Here is a 25,916-nt window from a genome sequence, read left to right on the forward strand (position 1 = left end):
CGTATTTTTAAAACATTTCATCCTCTATTGTTCGGCCGCCGTAGAAAGCTGTCCTGTGGAGAGCCGTCTGATTTTCGAGGGAACTCTCTCTCCCAGTGTGAGCGCCGTAAATATCTCAACAGATGCTCGGCTCGTTCGTAATCAGCTCGGCTCCTCGGCGGGCAGCGCGGCAGCGGCGGCGGCGGCAGCAGGGTATTAATTCGGGATATGAGGGCTCTCCGCAACATTTGGTTCTTTTTTCCAGAAAGGAAAGATGGAAAGGGGAGGGATCTGACCGTGAGTCTGACTGACAGTTTACATAATGAGCTTGTGAGGATGCGAGGCAACTATATAAACAGCTCGAAGCGAAGCAAGTTTTCCATTTACTGAGCGCTGTTAGCACCGGTTAAAGGAGGAGCGGTTCCACACTAAGCACTCCCCTCCGCGTCTCTCACCAAACCCACCCGGCTTTGGAGTTTATAAAGGCGACGACAGCGATCAGAGGTCGGCGGCTCGCTGCAGGATTAATTCCCAGAAGGGGACGGATCGACACCTGGATTTTACCTTTCGATTTCTGCTGGTGCTCGGGGAATACTTGGAAGAGCAGGTTGCTCCAGGAGAATCGCCGTGACGCCTCTCTTTTCTCCCTCGACCGAGAAGCGCTTGCTTGGTCTATTTGAGGAATACAGAAGGAAAACTAAACCCACTAAGAACTGGAAGCTCGAATAACACAAGGATGACAGCCTTGCGCATCTTTGGCTTGACGTTTCTGTTAACGATTTTGCAGCAGGTAATCGCACATGCCCAAAAAAAAAAAAAAAAAAGGGTTCGCAAAATGTAAAGTGGGTGATGGAAGCAAGTTTGCATGGCAAAGCCGGGTAAGGTCTGATTTGGCTATTTTGTGTGTCTCCCCTTTGTGCAGAGGGTGTCCGGCTCCGGCGTCTTCCAGCTGGAGCTACACGAATTCGTGAATAGCCACGGGTCTCTGGCCAGCGGGAAGCCCTGCTCCCCCCACTGCAGGACCTTCTTTCGTGTTTGTTTGAAGCATTTTCAGGCAGTGGTTTCCCCAGGCTCCTGCACTTTCGGCAGCATCATCACCCCGGTTCTGGGAATAAACTCCTTCAGCATCAAGGATACAGAGAGATTTGACAGCCCCATTAAGCTGCCCTTTAACTTCACGTGGCCGGTGAGATTCCGCTTTAAACCCGATTGCGATGGTGGGGCAGGAGGGTGGCAAGAGCGGGCTAACGGCGGCAGGCTGATAACCTGTAATGTAATCAAACTACTTTTGCCTTTATACTTATTTCCAGAACTTCCTTAAAAAAAAAAAAAAAGGCGGGGGGGGGGGGGGGGTTGGTGGGAAAGCTCGATGAAAAAACTCATCCAGACCAGAAGCACTTGGGATAATCAATGTTATTAAGAGAAATAGAGCAAGGGGCTGGGGGCCTTGGAAGTGGGGATGTGTATCCATGGTCTGTAGGAGGGAGGGAAGGAGGAAAGCGTGTAGCCGCGGGGAGAGAGCGCAAACGCGGGGCCCGGCGGAGCAGGGCAGGGCAGGGCAGGGCAGGGCAGGGCTGGTGTGCGGTGGCGCGGTGGGTGCGGTTCGGTGCGGCTGTGCGCGGTGGGGTGCGGGGCTGACGCTGGTCTCTCTCCCGCAGGGAACCTTCTCCCTGATCATCCAGGCCTGGCACGCGCCTGCCAACTACCTGCCGGAAGGTGAGTACTGCGCGCGCCGCCGGCAGGGGGCGCCCGCGCGGCGGGAGCGCCCTCAGGCCCGTCCCGTGTCCCCCCCGTCCCGAGCGGCCCCCCCGGCTCAGCTGTTTATACTATAACTCCAGGGCCGGCTTTATCCCACCATCAGGAGCCGATCCCCCAACGATATCCATCAGGGGCCGCTTTGATTCTGCCCCGGCCTAATCTCCAACACAATTGCGTTTCCTCCGGTTTATTTTTGGCGTGGGAAAGCGAGGCGGGCTGCGGTGAGAAAGCCGGGAGCCTGCCAGCAAGCCCCGTCCGCCTTTTCCTGTATTTTACACCTTGCTCGAATTCCGCCCTTTGGAAAGGAATAATGGCTTTGGGATGTTTTTCTGAGAGGAGAGGAAAAGGATATTTCACAGCAGCCCTCCTTTCACAGGCCCCTCGGCTGAGTCCCCTTGGCCGGGGTTCGCACACTCTGGTGGCCACCTTTTTGTACCCTTGCACACATCGATATCCACACGCGTGCCTGTGTGTATGTATATATGTGTATGTGTATGTATGCATGTACGCATGTATGTATGCGGACATATATGTGCGAGCGGGGTATCCCGCTCCGCTAGCCCGGCGGCGTGGGACGCGGCGGGCTCGGAGCCGCTGACCCACGCCCGCTCTCCCGCAGGCTCCCGGCCGCCCCCGGAGGAGTGGCTCATCAGCCAGGTGTCGATCCAGCGGTCGCTGTCGGTGGGCGAGGACTGGTCGCAGGATGTGCATCAGGGCCCGCTGACCCAGCTGCGCTACTCCTACCGCGTGGTCTGCAGCGAGAACTACTACGGCGAGAGCTGCTCCCGCCTCTGCAAGCGCCGCGACGACCGCTTCGGGCACTACGTGTGTGCGGCGGACGGGAGCCTGGCCTGCCTGCCCGGCTGGGCCGGCGAGTACTGTACCGACCGTGAGTGTCCGCGGGGAGCGGGGCGGGGGGGCAGCGCCGCGGGCGTCGGCCGCGACTCTAAAGCTCACGGAGGCCTCCCGTGGCCCGGGCCGTGTTTTTATGCCGACGTCTCCACTCCCTACCTGGAGAGGCAAAGTTGCGCGCTGAGGACTTTGTCCCCTTTGGCTGCAACCACCCAACGCTGTGCTGCACCTCTGCGAGCCTTAGCAGCAAAGAGGGAGCTGGCAGGAAAGGGACCTTGGCTGATAGCCCTAAATAGCAGTAGCTATTGCAAGGTAAAAGGGTAGCAGTTGCTCACACAAAGTCTGCCCCCAACCATTCCTGCAACCAGAGGACATGAGGCAGGTGTTGCAGTGTAGTGGTGGGAGCCTTTACTCTGAGTTCAGGGTACCACTGGGATTTTTCAGTCTTTCATTAGCACAAGCCAAAGCCACTTTCTGCTTTTCTAGCAAGAGTTGCAAGAGTTCATGTTTGTTGCATAAACACAAAAACTAAAGGACAACTTGTCAAGTGTTGGCTCTCCCTGTTCACTTCCTCCTGCTCCAGAGCTCCCCGTACAAAGAAGTTTTAAAACAAAGTTTTGAAAGTGGAAAACTCTTTTTGGAAGTGTTTTTTAAAGCTTATTATCCTTTAAAAGTGTCTTCTGTACTGCCATGTGTATTTACCTAAACATTTATGCTTTTTTATGTTCTCTTCACAGCCATCTGTCTGGCTGGATGTACTGAACAGAATGGATATTGCAACAAGCCTGGAGAATGCATGTGAGTAGATGGCAATTGCAGTCTGCACATCAATTAAAATGTCATCTTGTAATAGAAACTTAAACTCTTCTCCATGTCATTAATGTTTTAATTGGACTTTTCTTTTAGCTGCCGTCCTGGTTGGCAAGGCCGCTACTGTGATGAATGCATTCCCCATATAGGCTGCCGTCACGGGACTTGTAAAACACAATGGCAGTGCATTTGTGATGAAGGATGGGGTGGCCTCTTCTGTGATCAAGGTTAGTTCTGAAGCTTGCACTTACAGCTCTAGGTTGGGTACTCCTTAGTACTGCACTAAGGAATCTGACTCACTGGATCTGGAATTAAATTTTCCCAAGGTACATGTTCACAGGCATCAGTTTGTTGCACTGCTGCCTAACTTACCAATTCTTGTAGTAATTTTGTTTGAAAACGAGGAAACTTTTTTGGTAGCTGCAGTTTTTCTCTTGCAAAAGAAGTTTCTCTTGGAGAAAGACCTAACAATCTGGATGAGTGTTGAACAGAAAAGTTTTCTGCCTGCTCAAGCTAAGTTTAACTTATTCCTTGAACAAGTATAACAATTTACTGAACAATTTCCATCAGCAGTAAACACCATCATTCGGGCCTTCCTTATTTTGCATACAAGGAAGTTAACTCATGTGATAAGTCTGGAGCATGAGAGAAAAATCATGTAAGCAAGAATGAAAAGTACAGGTTCCATTTTAAGGTACACCAGACCACTTCCACCTATTCAACCCACTGAATCACTGAACCGTAGCCAGCTGAGCAGTCATGTCCTCAAGGCCATATATGCACTGCTGGCGCTGAGATCATTAAGTGCTCAAAGCAGGCTAAGTGTTTCCAGGACAGTTATAGGATTAAGATGGTGAAGGCTGAATTAAGCAGGAAAAGTAAAGTTGCAGATTTTTTTTCTGCTTATAGTTATCTATTAACCAGTTGCATACACATTACTCTATAGTGTTTATAGAGATAATAAAGTTTTTCTACTTATGTCCTATGAACTTACGCTTTACCTCTGTCTCAAATTTAAAGGAAAAAAATTAATAAAACCGTCGATCTTGGCAGAACATTTGACAGTTTAATCTACTAACATCCATAACAAGAGAGCAAATAAACAATAAAAGATTTCTGGTGTTTGTTTAAATCTCAAAGCCAAAACATCTTTTATTTTTCCTCCCTGCCTCTCCAGAATGTGCCTCAGAGCACACCTTTTAAAGATGGAGCTCACTCTTTTAGTGTCTAACATGTCGTTCATGAAGTGTTCATAGTGCTGTGGCATATCTTTTGGAGAACACCTGCTTATGAAGTACATTTTCCAATTTGGTACCTAAATCCCATTGCAGCTAACCATTTTATGTCCACAAAAAAGGGAGAATGTACCAAAACACTAAGAAAGTTAAATTTTTGCCAGCTCTCTCAAAATTCAGAGCTCAGATGATAGATGGTAATCTGATTATTACTGATAATAACCTGGATAACAATCTCCAGTACTCCTATTGATAGAAAAATTAAATACTTCATTGGAAATTCTGTCTTTTTTGTTGACTACAGCATTTTGTAGGTGTATCTTTTCCCAGCTGTCAAAGACGTATTCTCCTAACTCCTGGTATTTTTGCAGATCTGAACTACTGCACTCACCACAGACCATGCAAAAATGGAGCAACTTGCATGAACACTGGCCAGGGCAGCTACACGTGTGCATGCAAACCCGGCTTTACCGGCGTCGACTGCGAACACGAGATCAGCGAGTGCGACAGTAATCCCTGTAGGAACGGCGGTAGTTGCACGGTAGGGGCATTTTAAATGTAAAGCCTTTGTGTGAAGCAAGCCACGGTGTACCTTTTCAGAAATGGTTCTGTAACAACATAATGGGAATTCGATAGTACACGGGTTCATTACTGACGCTCACAACTATCATACTGAACCCTTTCCGAGAGGTGTCAGGGGAGGAAGTCTGTTACAGGAGGAGATGTATCATCTAGATTAGAACTAGTCAACTGATCCTTGGGTTTCTGTGGCAGCCGTTATGAGAACTTGGCAAGATCTAGGGTTGGTGAGGGAGCAGATCTCTTAAAAATAAGCTTCTCAAACCACCATTCATGCAGAAATGCACTAAGTCTGTATTTTAATCATAAATAAAAGAAAATGTTGCTTTCTGCTGTGGGAAGATAGTGTCAAACAATATGGGGGCAATCAGCTGAAACTTTCTGTGAAACAGAATTCCACACTTTCAGATTCCTGTAGTTTAGTGTTTCAGCCTGTGTTCGGACTCAGTTAATGATGGGTTCTTACCAATGATGGATTGGTAAAGGCTGATTGATTATAGATGCCAAATGTAATCTGATACATGTTTAGATTAAGGCACAGGACCCTACCTCCCTTCTCCCAAGGTTTTGGACATACAGTACTTGGAAAGAAGAAACAGTTCGTTATGATTTAAGGGGTGGGACTTACCCAAGCCAAAGCAACTTAAAGTCTTGTGAAATAAAAAAGGGCTGTCACACTGAGGATAAATGGCCTGATCACAGCTTCCCCCTCTGCTCTGGGAAGACCTCAGGGATCCCATTAGACAGTAGTAGTGTTTGCAATGTTTTTGTCTAACTGCCTGCATGCTCCCTACAACCACATCTGTTCTGCGTGTATAGCTGCACAATTACTCCTGTACGCTGGGTACTGCTGAACCTATGCTCTATCCCTTACAGTCTGACCTGCAGGTGTTTACTTTCCTGGTGTCACTTTTGCCACATCAGGCTGTGGATGAGAAGGGACAGAACAGCGCTTGCTGCTGACCAAAACTAAGCATGCAGGGAGCTATCATTTGTTGCTGTTAAATAACAGTGGCCTAATGTTGTGTTTTGCAGGATATGGAGAACGGTTATCACTGCCTGTGCCCCCCTGGCTACTATGGCACTCACTGTGAGCACAGTGCTCTGACGTGTGTAGATTCTCCGTGCTTCAACGGTGGCACATGCTTGGAAAAGGAGCAAGGGGCCAGCTACACCTGCGTTTGCCCTTTCGGCTTCACAGGGTCAAACTGTGAAAAAAAAGTAGACAGGTGCACAAGCAACCCGTGTGCAAATGGTGAGTCTTTTTATCAAAAAATCTCATGACCCTGACTCATTTGTGCTTTTCAGTGCAGAAGTGATAGAAATCCAATCTGACCTCTACTCTTCCTCTAGAACATTAGTCCCTCTCCCCCGCTGTATTCCACATCTACCCTAATTTTAGTCTCTTGCTGGGGCAGGACTTTCGCTGGCATTTTCTATGCAACAAAACAATGCACAAGGTTTATCATATGATTAGGAAGATGGCAGAATTAATTAAATTAACTCTATTACATATTTAGAAGGGGCATAATTTTAAAGCACAGTGATAAATTAGGTAAAGTAGAATGAACTTTTAGATGTGTGGTTGTTTTGTAAAATAACCTCTCTCTTCTTGAGGTAGTATAACATGCTGACGGGGGAAAGGTTTAGATTTCTGAGTGAAGTGCATTGCAAACTAATTTTCATTTTACTTTTTCCCCTCAGATGGTAGTTGCTTTTACCTCGGGCAGTTTCGTGTGTGCCGCTGTCGGGCTGGTTTCTCTGGTCAGAAATGTGAGATAAACATCAATGATTGTGCCAGAAACCCATGTTCCAATGGGGGAACTTGTCATGATCTAATCAACGATTACACCTGCACATGCATGCCAGGCTACAGTGGCAGGAACTGTGACATCAAAACCAGAGATGAATGTGCTTCTGGGCCATGTGAGAATGGAGGCACATGCTACAGTGGACTTTATAGTGCCAATTTTGTGTGCTACTGTCCTTCTGGCTTCATGGGCAACCGCTGTGAATTGCCAGTTTATTCAGTGCCCGTTACACTTCCTCCTAAACCAGTCCCCTGGATTGCTATATCCATGGGGGTGGGGCTGGTGGCTTTGCTCATACTATTCTGCATGATAGCAATGGTCATCAGGCAGATGAGGATGCACCCAGAGCAGGAGTTGGAGACGATGAACAACCTGTCTGACTTCCAGAAGGACAATCTCATTCCAGCTTCCCAGCTGAAAAACACTAATAAAAATAAAGACCTTGAAGTGGACTGTGGGCTGGAGAAATCAAACTACAAACCCAAGAACCATAAACTGGACTACAATCTGGTAAAAGACCTGACAAGTAGAGGGACACCGGAAGATAAATATTACAAAAGTGAAAAGTGTTTAGGAGAGAAGTCTCCCCTCCGACTACACAGGTGAGAATGCAGTCTTTATTACAGTCTTTCTTAAAGCCACTCATCTTCATTATCAGTCTAGAAGCAGGTGAGCATATGAGGGAAAAAGAAAACTCAAGCAGATAATATACAAAACAAACCAGAACAAAGCCAGGAGTCTTCATACTGGAATATGTGAGTCACAACCAGGTGGTATCCTTAGCTAAGTCAATTAATTTGAGTGTTTGTGCAGGATGCTGTTAGTATGGATACTGTGAAGGAACCCAGAGTGGCTAGGCCAGTGGTGAAAGTAAGAAGTGTCTTTCCTTCCTCAGTAGATCTTGAAGGAACAACAGTTAAGGCATACAATGATTAAAATAAGTATTTCATTTTGTAAGAAGGCAAGATGATCTGCTTACTGAGAAGAATGATAGAGTGAAAACAGCTACTCTTTTTCAAAAGGAGAAAAGGGCGAGTATTCAGTGGCTTATCAGTCTTCTGATTCAGGTACTGAAGGTCTTGTCTGGGATCTGCATGTGGCTGTTACAGCGAGGGCTCTGAGGAACGCGCTGTTAGGTTGCACATGACAGGAGCATAGGAACACTGCCACTGTTTCTTACTTCCACTTCTCTAGCATAATATTCTGACAGACATAGAACGTGTGAAAGTTGATCCTATGCACTTCCCTTCCACACCTTCATGGCTATCTCATTCCACCGCTCCATATTCATGTTAGGTTTTGGGAGTCAGGCTTGTTAGTAGTCAGCTAATATTCTTTTTTCTCTGCCCTGCCTTAGTGAAAAGCCAGAATGCAGAATATCAGCGATATGCTCTCCAAGGGATTCAATGTACCAGTCTGTCTTTGTGATAACAGAAGAAAGGAATGAGTGCATCATAGCCACAGAGGTAAGTAAGTACACAGGTGGATAGGCATAAATTCACAAAGTAAAAGGGTAAAACATCCTTTGTATTGTATCTGAGAAGGCTCCTTTATTTCCAGGGATTGTGATGCTTCCCAGCATTTATGTCTCCTCCTCTGTGGCCCACACAGAACATACAGTGGGGAAAATAAAAAAATTAGCTGCTCTGATTTTATTAAACCAGAGGTTTTGGGCTTACATAAGTCAGTGGTAGATGAAAACACAGAACATCAGCTCATAAAAATTCAGCGCACTGTAGGATTATTTCCTCTTAAATAGGTGGTCAGAAGAAATGGAAATAATAATCGTTCTTAGGCTCACTGATGTAAAGCCATGCTTTTTCCTGTGACTACAATGGATAATCTTTGTTCTGTGGAAACAGGCAATGCTATAGATTTCTAGCAGAAGATGGAAGGTAGCAGAATGTGTTAGTGAATAGGCCTAAGAGCCATTTAGAAAGTCTGTTATAAGGTAATTTCAACCTCTTAGCATTTAAACTCCAGCTAAGTATTCTCTAACAGAAATTAATGGTGTTACTGATGAAAACATCTCGGTTTTTATGTTATATTGAAAAGTTGGATGCCCAAAAAAAAGGAAAGGCCTAACACTGAACTTTAAAGACTTTAAAAAGCAGGTATTGAGGAACCAACTAGTTCCTGAAGAATTACTGACCCTTTGGAAAAAGTCTCAGTGGAAGCTAAAGGCAATTTAACGTTCACCAATACCTGCCTTCTTTGGTGTAGCCATCGTTAGGACTACTTTCACCCTGCAGGAAAGAGAAGCTTGCTGTGCCATACAGCAGTGATCTGTGAAGTCAGATCTGCAGGATTCCGTCTCGCTTTCCAAGGTGGATATCAGATTTCCCCTTGAAAGCAAGCTGGAACACAAGTCAACCAACAATATTAAAAGTTTAAGACTAAGTGAAAGGATTCAAAGATACAAATGACAGCTAGATGCTTCATTCCCATTAAGCGACCTAAATACTGTATCTTCGAAGATATTGCTGACCAAAGCTAGGCTCCCAAATTTATATCATGCATCTCCAGACATGTTTCTGTTTTCAGAATGACAACCCTTAGAATCTCTCACCCCGTCATTCAGGCTTAATGCTTCTAAACACAAGCTGTTTAAGTATACCATGTACTTTTTACAGAGCCCTAATGTTAAATGCCCAGGTTTGTAAGCATTGTCCCCCTCAGGCCAGGTAGAGAGGCCACTCATCACAGAGATGACTATTTTTTTTTGCTGGTAATTCTTTGCTGCTGGACTCAGCTGAAAACATTGAGCACTGAGAGTTAAACTGCAGTAATGTCTGGCTTAAATTGCTTTAGTTTGACATAGCTGAATTATAGTTTGTTAGTTCTGCACTACTCTGTATGCTGTGATTCCTTCTCATTCCTGGTGTTATTTTACATCCCGACAGGTATAAGACTGAAGATCAGCCCATTTGCACCTCAGATTTGGTGATGCCAGTAGATGGACGTTCCTGCTGCATTGTTTACAATTCAGAACTGGATTGGACTGTTTTTAATTACATGCAACTTGCTGCTCTCAGGCGGAGGATGGAACTGAGTGAACTGGACAGACTGTGAATTTACTGAAAGATGCAATACACCTTTTTGTTCTTACTGCCCTTGTTTGAAGTTTGATACCAGAAATTTCATTTGCTATTGAAAAGGGGAGGCAGAGGGAAGAGAGAGGTTAAAAATGTTGGTGTTTTAAAAGGTGCTGAGGCCAGTTCCTCATGGACAGACCCCTGGCTTTCCAGAACTCTGGTTATGGGAGGTGCTGGTAGATAAGGAGGCACGTAACTGTCACAGATATTGCCATGGAAGGTGCGAAGCAGGACACATTGCTATGCAGATAATGGAATACAGTATAAATGAGGTCTCAATTTTTTCTGGGTTTAAAAGTGCCTATAATGTGTCAAGAGAATCTAACAAGCCCAAACAGAAACTTGACTGCTCTTTTTGCAGTTACCTGAACAGTACTGGGCAGAGGTGGTTGATACTTCCTGCTACACATCCATTTGCATCTCCTCTCTCCTGCTGCATGTACTGGAGACTGTGTAAGGGGTGAGAGGCGGAGGAAAGAAGAAAACCAAATTTACATGTCATCTCATTTGGTGATGCTTTGGAGAACTGATTGACTCAAGCCATGATGTGGGACATGGTTTTTGTGGAAGTTGTGATAAGGAATGTGTACTGCCTCTTCCCCATTGATAAGGAGAAGGTATGATCCCAGGTCTATGTAAAGCCTTACAAATGCGTTTAAAATCAATCAGCTCCTAGAACCTTTATGTGCTGAGCTGTCTCAGCTGTTTTCATGCCCTTTGCACTACCAGTGATTGTGAATAGACATTACTTCTTTTCTTCTCCTTCCTCATTCTCTTCCCCCTGCCTTATTTTGACACAAATTCAGGGGTTTATGTCGTGTTTCTGAATTAGGTGCCACCTTTTACTGCAAATAGTCTCAAAATTGCAGCTTCTACTTTCTGAAGAAGCAGCAGCAGTGTACCCACTTACCCCTCCATTTCTGCATCTGGTTGCAAAACTCCAATTCTTGTTCTTCATCCTGGTTCTAAATGCCCAGTAGTGAAGCACCCGCTGAGATGCCCTCTGCCAAGACAGGTGGAGATTAGAGTTAGAAGGTTTTAGGCTCATCCTGTTTCTTTCATACCCACCCACTGCTACGTGGAAAATATGCTGTGTCTGTCCCTGGAAACCAGAGGCGGGCAGAAGCTCCTTTCTTCTATACATATTTACAGCAATAATACCGGACACCCCAGTGGAAAGTGCCGTGACATTCATGAATGAGACCAGGGCATGGGGCAGAATGAGGAGGGAGAAACAAGATCTCTTAGAAGAAACCTGGACTGTGCTATCTCTCTGACAGCGTTATTCCTGCCCTTGTAAAGCCTGTTGTTGGACTAGCCCATCTACTCCCTTGAACTGTGCAGACAAGACCCCTTCATATTGTCCACTACTGACCTTCTGCTCTGACCACGTAGGACCATTTTGAAGATGACCTTCAGAAATCAATAATATGGGTTTTAGTTTGTCTGTTTGTAGTTTATTTTGAAGACTAGTATTTCAGTAATTTAAAAAAAATCAGAAGCACTGAACTTTCTACGTTTTATAACATTATTTTGTATATAATGTATATTTATAATCAAAACAGAAGTGTAAATATGTTTATTACTTCTCATGTAATGTTTTTAATGTGATGACAAAGTTTGAATTTTATTTTTTTTTCAAGCAATGAAAATACTTTCCTGCTACTACAAAGTTTATTGTGGTTTGTCCTTTTACACATGTTATTCTGTGACAGCCAAGGTTAGCAAAGCCCCCCAGAAGTAAGCTTGCCTGCCTGGTCCCTGCAGTCCTACATTTACATTTTGCACACCAACTGATGTCAGCTGCTTTTTATTTTTTAAAGTTATACTGTTAGCACATGTCAACAAAGTTGTTCAGCTGAGTGGCATTCATGTGACATTTTGAAATATTATACATATTTATATTGTGATGGATAATATTTAAATTACATATATACATATATACACACACATGCACACATTCTCTTGCTATTGGTGTGGGACTGAACTGTCAGGAAAGTTATTTTTATTAATACTTCACTCTTCCATCGCAACTCATGACATGAAAGATGCAGATTTAATACCATTTCAAAGTGGCTTAATAAATGCATTGTCTTGGGGTTCACTTACAGAACAAAACACAGTTACTATCTTTTTAAATCCTATTTCTTTAAATACTTTTAATAAGATCCAAATCTTGTCCACAGGTTACTCTGGCACAGCATCTACATCTGCTTATGTAAGATTGTATCCCTGTTTGTTTGATTGCAAGGGGTAAGATTTGTCTTTCACTTGTGGGATTAGGGGGAGTTTCAGGCTTTCTCCTCCTGAGTTCCCTACACTACATCAGCAGCTGTGTCCTCCCAGGGCATCACAAAGTCATTATCCTCTACAGCCCTTTTGGAGGACATTTCCACAAAAAAAAGTGTAAAAAGCACACTTGTATAAACACTCCCAGCAGGTTTAGTAGCCTTTGAAGCACATACATTTACAGGCAATTAAATCTCTCACTAAATCAGCTAGGTGCAATACAGCCAACATCTGAGTGCACAAAAGCAAAACTACAAGAACAGGAAACTACTGCTGCTCTATTTTAAAATCAGGGGGTTTTGTTGTTGTTGACAAAATGCCAAAAAAGCATCTGAATATTGGATGCCTTTCCTATCTTTCCCCAAAATAAAATCTAAGCAAAATTTGCTATTTTTTTTCAAAAAATGCAAGATTAAAAACCCCAGTGGCATTAAAAAAGCACCATAACAAATTCTTTTTACTTCATCATTAAGATACTACAAATAATGATTCATAAGGGTCCTTCTGAGTGTATTATTAGGGTTACATAAATACTGCTTACTTTGGATGGTTTTGTTTCTCCCTCTTTAGACCTTTTCACAGTAAAATTAACTTTCAAATCCCAGCCGATTTCCCCAGCTACCATAAAAAATAAATTTAAGACAAAATTCAGAAATAAGAAGCCACCTCCCCCTCCCCAAACATTCACCCTGTAGAGCAAATTATGAAAAACAAGCCATTGACAAAAAGCTGAGCAGATGCTCCCTGCTTGCAGTCCTTCCTCGGCAATGTGAAATAAACCCAACAGATGCCTCCCTTAATTGAGCACATGGATTACATACACACATGCACTCTGTCCTGCTTAAAACAAAACACACACAAAAATCAAACAGGAAAATAGACAGAGAACTCTTCCCAATGCCTAGGCAAGCAGGAATGCTAAGACCAAAAAAGACTCGGTTCTTCCTGCTCGAAACATGACAGGAAACTGTACCCCTAGACAGAAGGGAGTTGAAATCCATTAAAACGTGTGGACCTGATTGTGTAGATCCCATGGGGTAAAGCAGGTACAACACATGCCTTTGTGTATCCACACAGGAGAGAGGAAAAAAAATAAAAAGCATCATCTTACAAGGAAATCTGTGAATATTTACTGGAGGCAGCACTGCACGATGCAGCCACCAGAATAGATCACAGATCCTACGCAGGAAAAACAGGAGCGGTGCCTGCTTCCACACAGGGGGAGATGGAAAGCATATGTGAATCTATGCACGTGTGCACATCCCCAAGTCCTTGCCAAAGAAACCACAAGCAAATTAGCTGAACACATAATATGACCTGGATTTAATCTACATCTTTGGGCAAAACCTTCCTCATCAAGGGCCACTGTGCACTGATGGCTCAGCAGCCTGGCTTTCCCCAGGTGAGCACACCTCTGAGCCACAGTGTATGAATTCACTAGGAGGAGCTGAGATCCTTTTGACTGTGAAGATTCCACCTCTGTTTCAGAGATTCCTGTTGAGGACCACAGACCACGTCAGGACCAAAATATCATGATAAACAGTGCCTTTTCTCTTTACAAGTTCTTAACAAGTTTATGGACTTCTCAGACCAAACTGTGCAATTTATTGCTTTCAGCATAATTTGCAGTAACTGTGGCAAGATTATGGATTTGGCTCAAGGACTGCACCTAAACTTGGCATTCAGTTTTAAAAGACTGCACAAATTCACTTGAAAGCCATGTGACAAAACAACTGTTTTAAGAATGGACTCTGCCTCTGAGAAACTCTCTCATGTTTCCTTGTATTAGGACTTGATAAAAATTATTCCACAGCCACGCAGAGCCCTGCAGTCTAAGTGATTTTGGAGCTGGAATGAAGGAGAGGGGTGCTGCCTTGGACACTGCTTTGCCTGAGTTTTTTATGTTAGTCTCCATCCCAACATCACTTTCCTCTGATGGAGACAGATGCTGGGATATACCCGTAGCTATAGCACCCACTGGTGCTGAGACAACATGCAGCAGGACACAGCACAAGGCACAGAGTTTACTTATATTAGTGTAGGTGAGGGGTGCCTGTAGAAATTAGGGTCGATACAGGACACGCTAAAAATGGGATAAAATGCAAGATGCATTTTATTATGCACAAGACTTGACCAGCAACAGCTTTCAGCCTTGAAAGAGCTGCTGAGGAAGCCTAAATTAGTTATTGTGGAATTTCAACCACCTAGTCCAACAGATGAAACCATCTCTGTCAAAATGCATATCAAGTATTTTTGTTGCTCCTCAGTCTTTTTTTCATTAATTTGTGCTAAAATGAGAAAGGCACTGTAGGTCACTAACAAACCTGAACTACAGCAGCTTAAGCGACAGTTACGTATCTGTGTTTGCCTGTCATTCCCTTATCTCGCATACCTGACCCATAAATACACATTGGTTTTACGCAGCAAATATGACACTCCCAGCACATTTTGCTCCCAATCCAAACTCCAGTTGTGGAGCATTGACATAACTTCACTGTTTTCACAACTTCAATTTCATGCCCTCTCCATCAAGATTCCCTGCCCCCGTTGTGCTTCTCCCTCCCTGCCCTGCTCTCTCTTTTTAAGTTTTGCCATCTCAGCTCCCAGAGCTGGCAGGTAATGGCCTTGGTGGCCAGTGACATTGAAAGCAGTGAGAGTTCTCCTTGATAACTCTTGCATCTACTCTAAATCATCCTACTCTCCTCTCAGACCTTCTCTGGGAACCAGTGACCCAGAAACATAAGACCATCCTTTCTCTTTCTCCTGCCTCTGCTGGGCATTACTACTGCCATCCTCGCTCCTCTTCCCCTGCACAATTCCAGGGCATATTTCTGCAGCACAGTGGTCTATCATGCTGCAGGGTTAGGATGGAACTCTCTGGTCCATCAGGTAACTGCTTGTGTACACAGCAATAATTTCAGATGCCCCAGCAATTGTTCCACTCACAGCATTTGATTCCAAGGACCTTTGTACCTGGAATGTAGCTTTGTTTCCTCCCTTTTAATTCTTGATGACAGACCATCACCTTCCCAGAGGTGCTCCCTTCTCCCATAGATCAGCTGTCCCCTCCAACGAATGTTTCAGCCCTTGGGAGATGCAAAGGAGAAGAGACACAACATTGATCTGCTTACAAAGCTCACCCAGCAGTCACTGCCACCCAGAGGTCTTCACTGCCTTCCTGCGGCACTCCACACATGTCCCTGAGAAACTCAGTGGTGACAGGCTCTGTGCAGCTCCCCACACTGCAGAAATGCACCCCTGGACAAGAAGAGCAGGTAAAGTTTAAAAGTGCAGGGCATGGAGTAGACTGGAAAATAACTCCTGCTGCCCAAGTCTCCATCTCATTGTCCTCCCTTCTGACTGGCTCACTTCTGGCTGACATGTCATGTGAGAGGGGACACCTACAGCTGAGGCACGTAGAGGGGTCTACATCTGGAGATAACAGCCCTGGGTGTTGTGTGACCTGCGTAACACAGATGATCCCATGATTACTTTATCTCTTCCATAGACTGTAGAATACTGCTGGACTTGCCTCTCACAGAGGTAGCAGTGTAGTACATAACCACCATGGAAAGGCTTAATCCTTCTTCATTTCCTCTGCTAGCATTCTGTCTTCCCTCTTGCAACCAAGTTGGAGACAGTGCTCAGACTCCATCTATCCCTGCAACCAACCCACCCTGCTGGCTGCTCTGCATGAAGACCAGGTCATTCCCAGGAGGAGTTCCAAGGTGCAAAAGGAGGACCTTGCTCATAGTCATGTTTTGCAAATACACATTTAAAGGAGGAAAACATGCAGTTTGAGGAGAGGCTGTTTGGTGATGATATCTTTTAGCTGTACTTTATGACTTATTTGTTGAATTGTTGCTGGCTCCACAGTGGTATAGGTGATTATATTTTTAACTGACTGCCTAGAAGGTCACAGAGGCACCATGTTTGTTTTTATAAATGAAATTGAACTAACTTGTATTTAACATCCAAACAGATCAGCTGAAATGTTTATAGCTGGAGAGGCCTTCACCAGCCAGAACAGGATTTGGCCATTCCTGGCACCATGCAAGAGCTCTGATCATCCCTGTACTGGGGCACATGGCTCCCACAAAGACTTGTGAGCAGGGTTGAAATTCCTGGTCCAGATATGAATCACTGTGCATTTGAAATTACTTTTCTATTAACACTGTTTAATATTTGCCTTACATGTTCTGCTTTGGCAGAAAAGGCCAAAGCATTGCCAAAGCATTTCGTTCTTGATCATAAACTCATTTGTTCTCTGGAAGATTCTCAGCAAAGAAACAAAAGACAATCTGAACAAAATGTATCTGGGGGGTAAAAACCCACATGAGATAAAAGCATGGTAATTAAAAAAGAAATGGCCCTGTTCTAATCCTCTCTTCCAATTCAGCCCACCAGGTCCTGGTGTAAGTTTCTTCATCAATAGCTCCCCATCCTCTCATGTCTCCTTATAGCACAGGGGCTCTTTTCTTCCTCCCAACCCTTTCCCTTCACGAAGACTACACTGATTCCCACACTATTAAAGGTATTTATGTTTGTCATTGGTTGCTTAGGAGGAGGGTTTTTAAGTTCTTCAAAACTCTACATACAATTCACAATGCCTGTTCAGGTTTCAGGAGATAGAGTTGACTTATATCCTAGGAACAGGTAGAAATACCTGTGTACTTATAATCCAAAAATCTCCTTTTTCATGGAGACAGTAATGTTAAGGAATCTTTGCATCAGATACACATTTTTCAAACATGAGGAGGAAGAATTTCCTTGCCATTTTGGCAGTTGCTCCACAATCTGCTCTCAGTCATCTCCAGCAGATGCAGATTCATCTCACCTCACTGCAGCCATCCAAGCGTGAAGCATCTAGTTTAAGCCAACTGTGTAGCTTATCTAGGGTTCACAGAGAAAGGTAGATCCTTCCAGTGTTTGCTCCTGGAGAGGCATCTGAAATAACTGGGGGTGACGGATGACGCTTGGAAGGGTCAATGTCATTAACTGAAACCTGACAACTACTTTTAAGATGGGCAAGAGGCATCCTTAAGCATGAATTTGAGGAGCAGGCAGTGCTTCTCTGAAGGGAGTGGGATGCAGACACTTAACCCCTACATGTCCTTGAGGAGGTCTCCCTTTTGATGGCTGGCCGTTTCTCTCTCCTGACATATGAGCTGGAGTTGTTAATGCTAATGTGACTCAGAAGGATGTTGTGAGGGCTCGTTCATATCCTTCAGACTCCTCATGGCTTCGGAAGTGCAAATAAGCCCTTACCGGTTTGGTCTGATTGTTTAAGTAGCTGCTAAGGATAAACAGCCTCTGGGCACACCAAGCCGTGGTACAGGGCTGTGCAGAGTGGACATTGCTCCCACCACCTCCCTCACAGCAGAGCATTTTCCTTGAGTTTGAGCCCAAACTGGGCCGCGCTGTACTGCCATCATCGCTTCCTGTTTGTTACCTCACAGCACCATTTCCTGTTTCCTGCCTGATTATGACCATGCCAACTGTTTTTTTCTCAGGTCTGAACCAGCTTCCCAGCACCCCCATTTCAACTCACACAAAAACACCATCATGGGCACTGTCCTGGTGGCAGAGCGTGCTCCTGGCTGCCATGTGCCTCTCCCCACACTGTCACCTTCCCTCTCCCTGCCCACTTGGTTGCCCAGTCCCAAGCTAAAGAAGTGAGTCTCACACATTCCATAAAGTGAGAGAGAACAAAATGAGGTGCTGATGATTCCCAGGGTTTTGATGCAAACAAGCAGAAGGCAGCAAGGAACCCTGCAAACCATGAGTCAGCTGGACAGAGAAGGTGGTGACATGAGGGACTCATGGGGCCCATCTCTACAGACACCCTCTGTGTCACTGGGCTTTTTGCTTACTCAGAGACCTGGCACTGAGCTGCCTAAAGCAAATGCTGTGGGAGACAACATTAAGGCATCAGAGTACAGGGGATTAATGTGGTTTCCAGTAGCTCCAGCACCTCATCACTCCCATGGTAGAAACACTTCCACTTCCATAGCTGAATTTGCTTTCAGCATCCAGACACTTCTGGTTATGCCTTTCTCCACTCTATTTATGGCTTATTAGCATGTGGTATTTTCTCATTACCTGTAATAAAGTGACATTCCCAGTCTTGTTTTGGTATCTGAGACAGCTGAGCCCTTTCAGTTTGTCCTTGAACATCACAGCCTCTAAAGATGAGGTGAGGTCCCTGGCTCAGGTGGGAAGAAAACCTTCCTCCTACTACTCTTTACACCCTTGTTTAAGCACCCAAGGAACTCATGGACCTTAGAATGTGTCCCTTTTCCACCTCTCCACTACCCAGTTAAGGCCCTGACTCAACTAATACATATTGCCAGTTACTTACAGTGTTGTGTCACCACCTTTCAAATATGAAGAAAAATAAATAGCTTTTGCAGACATACACCAGAGGTATAGCACTTTTAAGCTGGTACTTTTATTTCCATACATCTCACCTACAGTAGGCAAAAAAACAACCAACAAAAAACAACATGCCTGTTCCTTTACCTTTTGCCTGTACTGTCTGTTTAAAGAATAAAGTATTTGAGGAATGACCTGTCCTTTACTGCAGTTTTCATAATATTCAGGCGTTTCAGAGATGCAACACAGGAAAGACCCTGGGAATTCTAAACTGCAGAGTGAAGACATGGAAGTGGCAATAACTGATCTATAACAGAAAAAACAAAAGCTGTTTTCCCCAGGTGACCCTGAATGAACACAACGGGCATGTTTGTACTAGGTGTTTTCTTACTTAAACACCTGGCAATAAGACTGTACCTCTGTGAGTGGTCCCCTTGTAGTACAAAGCTTTATGAGGATTCCATTTGAGTGTTTGTGTGAGAAATCTGAGCAGGCAACAGTAGCAGGGTACTTCCTGTACATCACATTTAGAATAGATTGTCCCACCACGAGTAACTGTGGGGCACACTGCTGGGAACATGGATCATGCCAGGTGAATCCAAGCTGGCAGCATGTGAGAGTGATGAGAGTGCTGGTGTGGAAGGAGCTCTTCACCATGTACCAGCTATTGCACTCAGATTTGTTCATCTGTACCAGAGACTAGGGAGAGCAGCAGGAAAAGAGAGTGTTTGCACCATTCCAGAAGTCTTGCAGTCCCTCGGGAGCCGGCAGTACAGCATCCCTGACCAGCCCTGTTCAGCCAGTAGAGGTCTGCAGAGTCGGCACAGCCCGAGCCTGCAGCTGCGGGCTATGAAGGCTCAGCGTAGGTGGCAGACTACGTCTGCCTGGCACAAGGCACCTTAGCTGGGCAGAACTGTGGGTCTCTTGGAACTGAAGGCACACCAGAACTCTGTCCCTGTGCACTGTGGATAATGGGGAATAGAACAGTGGGGCTAACAGAGGGTAAATATTGTGAGCGAGATTTGTGGCTGCAGGGATCCCTCTCTAATATTGGGAGTACAGGTGCATGGTCAACAATTTGCTGGCCAAAATGGGGTTTTTAACATAGTTGAAAGGTTTTGCACAGCTCTGGAATCCCAATTGCAAGGTCACAAGTGACCATGGAAAGTGCACTGAGGCATTGCAAAATACTGCCTTCAAGGGTCAGGTTGGAGTCATGGGAAGAGGGTATGTGGCACCCAAACCCACATTACAGTACTTCCCAGCAGTCAAGGGAAGGCAACTGGGGCATTTTCAACGAGACTCAAAGTTAGCACCCTCACTAAGCTATAAGAGACAAACCAAACTCTACCCTTTGAGAAACCCACAGGGATCAGGGAAGTTATACCCTGGCCTTCAGTGACTTATTTCTGTGTGGTGCCTGATGCAGCACATCAGGTAACACACATTAGTTCAGTGCCAGTGTGCAGAGCCAGGAAGGGCATCTCTCTGAAAGTCACCGCTCATGTTTCAGCTTCAGCCTGCGGCTCCACACAGGGAGCATTACTGCAGAGCAGCAGGCACGGGAGAAAACAAACAGCATTGTTTCCCCTCAGAACCAGATTCCCACCCCAGGACCCTCTTCTGGTGTGCTCCCTGGCCATGAGCTGGATTGGTGGGCTGCAGCTGTAGCACCAGGAGATCTTCAGCAACAAAAGACAGGCTAACACTGTGGGACAGAGCAAGTTGCATCTCTCCCCAGCCCACTATCAGAAAACTGACTGAAAATAGCTGAACCAGAAGGCTGCAGAGCACCCACCCTCCAGTCGGTGCTCTGAAGGCACAGAAAAGCTTTCTGTTTTCTCAGTTGCCCCTTTTCTTTGGGAACACCTGTACACCTGCTTCAGCAGCAGCAGGGTCCTTGGCAGTACTGGAGCCCTCAGGGGGCAGGAATCAGCTCCAGACCTCCAAACAGCAGCCTGTACATGCAGCATTGCGTTTCTTGTCAGAGGCTCATTAACACAGATATTTAATCAGTGCCTCTAAGGCAAATAGGGAGAGAGGCCATGGAGAACAGGGCTTCCGAAGGTTTGCAGGAGAGGCAGCACTCCTGTCGGTGGGGCTGCAGGCTCAGAAAGCCGGACCCCCATGGCAGCCTGGAAGCACGTGGGAAGAGCAGCCCATGCGCTTCTTTAGGTGTGGTTGAAGTTGTCACCAGAACCCCTCAGGGACCAGCACAGTTAGTCACTTCTGCAGCACTGATGTTTTGGGTGTGGCTGGTTGGCTTTTGTTTTCCTTTTCTCGGGCTCACACACATGCTGGAATCACACTAGTGAAAGGGCAGTTAGAACAGTTTAAGGGGTGTTTGTAAACCTACACCAGAATTAGATAACAATACTTGATGGGGAATGTGGGACACAGAGAAAGAGGGTGAACTCTGCAGTGGGCAGCTGCAGAGCCTGCCCAAGAACACATCCCTGGAAGTATTCGGGGCCAGGCTGGATGGGGCTTTGAGCAACCTGGTCTAGTGGAAGGTGTCCCTGTCCATAGCAGGACGATTGGAACTAGATGGTCTTTAATGTCCCTTCCAACCCAAACCTTCAAAGAGTCTATGAAAAGGCATCAGAATGTCATGGCAAGTAGCTGCGCCGTGTACATTTACTTTGAAAAGGATTTCTCACTCTCTACCCCTGCTTCTCTTTCACTTTTGTTTCATTGCTTCAGGCCCTGTTACCTCCTTCCTAACTAACTGCAGGTCTCCAACCTTTCTGAGTCATGCTCCAGAGAGGCAGAGGCATTCGAGGCACTGCTAGGCAGCCACACAGGATAGGTACCTCAGGAGAAGGCACCACCCCAGACCTGCAGAGATCAGTCATTTCCCAGAAGGGTGCATGCCATTCTCTATCTCTTTCTAAGTGCAGCTGTTCACTTCCATAAACACCGCCTTTGTTTTAACGCTGTTAGTCCAGCCATCCCCCTGCGTCCTGTGGCAGCTAATGAATGCCACAGGGCTGCAGCTGCCAAATGAAAGAGAACCCTCTTCATGCAGGCACACGTCTGCCTTCAGGGTGCTGAGCAGCCTCACCTGTAATTTTGTAGAGCTGAATGATTAGGTCCAAAATGCCTTTGTATAAACCTGTGCAGTGTTTGGTGCACACAGCTTGTGTTCTCCTCGTTCTCCACTTTAGTTTTACATAAAAACCATTGCTAAACAGTTGCAGCATGTAATTTCCTGTAACATGGATGGAGTGTGTTCTGGAGTGTGAAGAAAGCTTTGCTAGTAGTACAAAGAACAACTGGTGAGGAGACATGGAGCTATTTTTTTTGTTTCTCAGCTAGCTTTCCTATTAACGTAATTGCACTGACTCCAGCAGTTAAATGGGTGTAAATCAGGATTGGAGGAATTCAGGGTTAGGGATCCATTCCCTCTCTTCTCTCCCAGTTCTTACTGTACAGTCTCTGCAGCTGCCCTCTACAGAATTCCCCATTTCTCTGTCCATCGTTTTCTCCATCAGGTATTCTTGTCCACTTTAGGCTACAGCAGGTTTGTACAGTGCTTGGAGATCCTCTGTCGATGGAGGCTGTGTTATCATTACGGACAAACACCTCTCTGCAGTCCTGCCCTCCACCTTGCTGTCACTTAGCACCCTGTGGAATGTGCCCAAGAAAATGGCAGAGCTCCTACACTGTCACAAACTGAATCCTGAAGAGGCAATACTGAAGAGACTCCTTTTGGCTGCAAATCCAAACTGCTGGAGCTGACTGCTTGTCCAGAGGTGTTACCACAGCATGGCGCTGTGGGTCCTCTGGGCACTCCCCTTCCTCCACTCTGACCCGGACAAGGTTTATTCTGAGGAAACAGAATTAAGAGAAAGTAAGAAGGGTTGGTCTTTACCTGTGCCTCACTGGGTTCAAAAGCTTCCAGCTTTTGAGTTCATCCTTTGCCCCTTCATCCGCGTCTCAGCAAAAGGATTCAAGATCCCCACACTGATATTTTCGCATGCAACACAGACATCGTCATAAAAAGGAGAGCAGCACTGCCACTGAGGACTGTCTCAGTGCACAGAATTTTTGCTTGTCTGATGTGAGACATGCACATTTCCCATTCTCAACTGTTCCTTTAGAGAGCACTTGAAGTATGCCTTTTCTGATATTTTCCTGTGGGACCATGAGGACTGCTTAGGGAATGGAAGTATTGTTAAGCAGTCACATGAGTCTTTTGAATAAGCCCATGAGGAATTCACCCTTTAGGTCATAATTAAGTGCATTATCTCTTTATTACCACTGTACTGTGGGGTTTCCAGCAGGCCACTGTCACTGACACAGGACTTGCTCTCCAAATTGTTATGAATGCCATAAAGAGAAGGCTTTTTGCATGGCTTCTGCTGGAATTCTCCAGGCTCAAGTAACTGCTCAGTACATGATCAGCTCTCTAATTCTAATGTTCAGTTAAAAATTCATCCACCATAGAGGATGTTTGCAAAGTAAAGGGAGATATGATCTTTTCCAGCTATGATTTACCATAGATACAGTGCAATAAATAGGTACTTCTTGGCATGCACTCCAAGGCTGGACCAAGAAAAGTAGAAGGGGTGGGGGTTTAGTTCTGTTTTGGTTGGTTGGTTTGGTGTTTTTCTGGTTTTGGGGGTGTTTTTGGGGTGTGGGGGTTTGTTTGTTTGTATGTTTTGGTTTTAATGAATACCTCATTACTTCCACACTTTGTCTTCATATTCCAGGTCAGCAGCTGGTGGTGAAGTTTGAGAACAACCTCGAAGGATGAACCTTTATGCCCTTTGGACCATAGAGGAACTCAATTGTGATCTCTTTAAACCTACTTGCTCACACTTGCTTGCAGAAAAATTCCTACTAGTTCCAGGATGACATTCCCTGCCAGACTCTGAATGTCATCATATGGAGATCTGCTCCCACACAGAAGGGTGCAGAAAAGATGATGTGCTAATGAGCTACCTTCTTATCCCTGCTGTCAGTTCAGTGACTCTCCCTCCTCCTCTTCCCTTCCCCTGAACTGCAAATGTAATTGCTTTCCAGCAGCACTGAGAACAGCCCGGTCCATCTGCAACCCTGGAATCACTCCAGAGGGCAAAGTCTTGGCTTTTTCCTTCAAATTATCTTGTCTTTTCTTTAGAGGAGAAGGAAGGAAATACCAACCAGGGCACTGATGCAGTCAGACTGAGCAGTTGAAATGAGGCCAGCATCCCTTTTGCCATCAGACTACCCAGGCTGTCCTTCTGCCAATGCTCAGCAAGCCACTGCAAGCCTGTTGCCTGACTACCATGTCACTAGCACTGTTATTCTGCTTGGCAGTGCAGCTTGTGCCCCCAAGCCCACTCCCCTCATGCATTTCTCAACACATTACCTAGCACCCAACAATATAATATCTAACACAGAATGGGCAGCCCAACACTTAACTCCTCTCCCATGTTTTGCAAGAAACTTCACCATTTCTGCATGCACAGGACTCAGGTGCAGGCAAACAGGGTATTTGACATTGTTCACTCTGGTTGCCAATTAAACTTAGGGCAAGCCACTTTCCCCTCCCACTCTTCCTAGGTGTAACATGGGGCTAGTACTCACTCATCGGCCTCCAAGAGGGATAGTTAGACTCAATTAACTGGTGTAAAAAGAGTTCTGTGCGTTGCTAGAGGACACTGACGCAACATCTGAGCCTGCTCAGGCAAGAGCAATGCTCAGGCTAGGGCAGTGAATACAGCAAGGTCAACACGAGCTTTGATGACACTTGTGGTCTACTAAAGCCATAAAATTATTTCAGATGTCATGGTTATCAGCATCTTTCTTTCACATCACCTCTCCATATGCAGATTAGAGCTCGCTAAGAGACATATGACGTGATTCTTGAGGCTGTCTTGTGCAGGGCCAGGAGCGGAACTCTGATGATCCTGTGCATTTCTTCCAAACCAGAATATTCTGTGGTTCTGAGTGGTCCTGCTTTGGGCCCTTGGAAATGAGGAGAATGAGAGATCAGCAGAGAAAAAAGCCTGCAAGGGAAGAGGAATTTGCCTGCTCAGTTTTCCTAAGAGGATCCATAGGTACAATATTTGTCAAATAACAGTATCTAAGCAGTTGCTTTAATTTCTCTCTTACAGAGGCAACATACCAGGAGAAAGATTTGTCAATAAAAATTTGACAAAAAACAATTATGCTTTCAAACCATGTTGTTCCCCAACCCCCTTGTTTATGAAATCTATGCCAGCCTTTTATAGCTTTTTCAATTTAAAGGGTCATATTGAGAGCTCAGCTCTGTTTCCTGCCCTGCCTTTGTTTCTCAGTTTCCCATTTGTAGCTGTTTTTTGACTAGCCTGGTCACAAAGCATGAAATCATTTGTTTTCAAATCCAGTGCACAGAAAAACTGGGGGATTCAGCTTGTAACTATTTTGATCTGATATCTTCTGGGAAAAGCCACATGTAGCCACCAACTGGCCTTCCCACATGGAGTTCTCCCACTTAAAGGCTCTTCAGATGCTCTTTAATGCTAATGCTCAGCCTTATGATGCAATCTTTGCTGCATGTATCATGGATGCTGTAATGTGCCACAATGACCCTTCTACTCAGGTCCTGAGCCCTCTCACGGCATGTTCCACCATGAGCAATACATAAAACGTGAAGCTATTGCACAGTCATATCATGACACCTTCTTTCCATTACCTCCAGCACAGCACCTTGCAATTCCTCTTTAATTGCTCTCATTATCTTCCTCTACCACATGTATCTCTAAAGAACAGCCAAAAATAGCTCAAAGAAAATAGGCCAGTTCTGTTACAGGAAAGTGGCTAAAATTTGCCTGAGAGGTTACTTTTCAGGCTCAAGGCTCCACAGATGATGCTGTGGAGTCTCATTTTGACTTTTCTTTGGTGTGCAATCCAATGTTATGACAGACTAAAAGACCTCATGCCTGCTGATGTTTGAAAGAAGATACATGGCAAAACCATATTTATGTTCAACATACACCAAGTCACCCTGGCTTGAAGGGAGGAAGATAAGAGACAGCTCTTGGCTTAGATTTGGTCTCTCACATTTGTATTGCTTGGCTGCAAAGAAGTGCAGTACATGGGCTTTGTTAGATGAATGGAGCCCGCTTCAGCTACACCACCACAGCTTGGTGCCATTCCACCAC

The 25,916-nt window shown here is 45.3% G+C and overlaps 1 protein-coding gene across 2 annotated transcripts; it reads left to right on the top strand.

The window, feature by feature from the left end:
* Positions 1 to 384: 384 nt before the first annotated feature.
* Positions 385 to 11,775, top strand: DLL4 (delta like canonical Notch ligand 4; the record flags this gene model as incomplete). 2 transcript variants are annotated; one of them, XM_082284314.1, is made up of 11 exons in its annotated part: positions 385 to 769; positions 902 to 1,165; positions 1,638 to 1,695; positions 2,357 to 2,626; positions 3,327 to 3,387; positions 3,496 to 3,626; positions 5,006 to 5,175; positions 6,249 to 6,468; positions 6,918 to 7,626; positions 8,382 to 8,490; positions 9,928 to 11,775. In XM_082284314.1, exons 1-11 carry the CDS (start codon positions 716 to 718, stop codon positions 9,931 to 9,933), a joined length of 2,052 nt encoding a protein of 683 aa, XP_082140440.1. In that variant the 5' UTR covers positions 385 to 715. The 2 variants fall into 2 exon arrangements, with proteins under 2 accessions (XP_082140440.1, XP_082140439.1); XM_082284313.1 differs by lacking the exon at positions 9,928 to 11,775 and having other exon boundaries at positions 8,382 to 8,514.
* Between the last annotated feature and the right edge of the window lie 14,141 nt (positions 11,776 to 25,916).

The sequence above is a fragment of the Coloeus monedula genome (assembly GCF_965178545.1).
Source record: "Coloeus monedula genome assembly, chromosome: 6".
In the NCBI taxonomy this organism is placed as follows: Eukaryota; Metazoa; Chordata; class Aves; order Passeriformes; family Corvidae; genus Coloeus; species Coloeus monedula.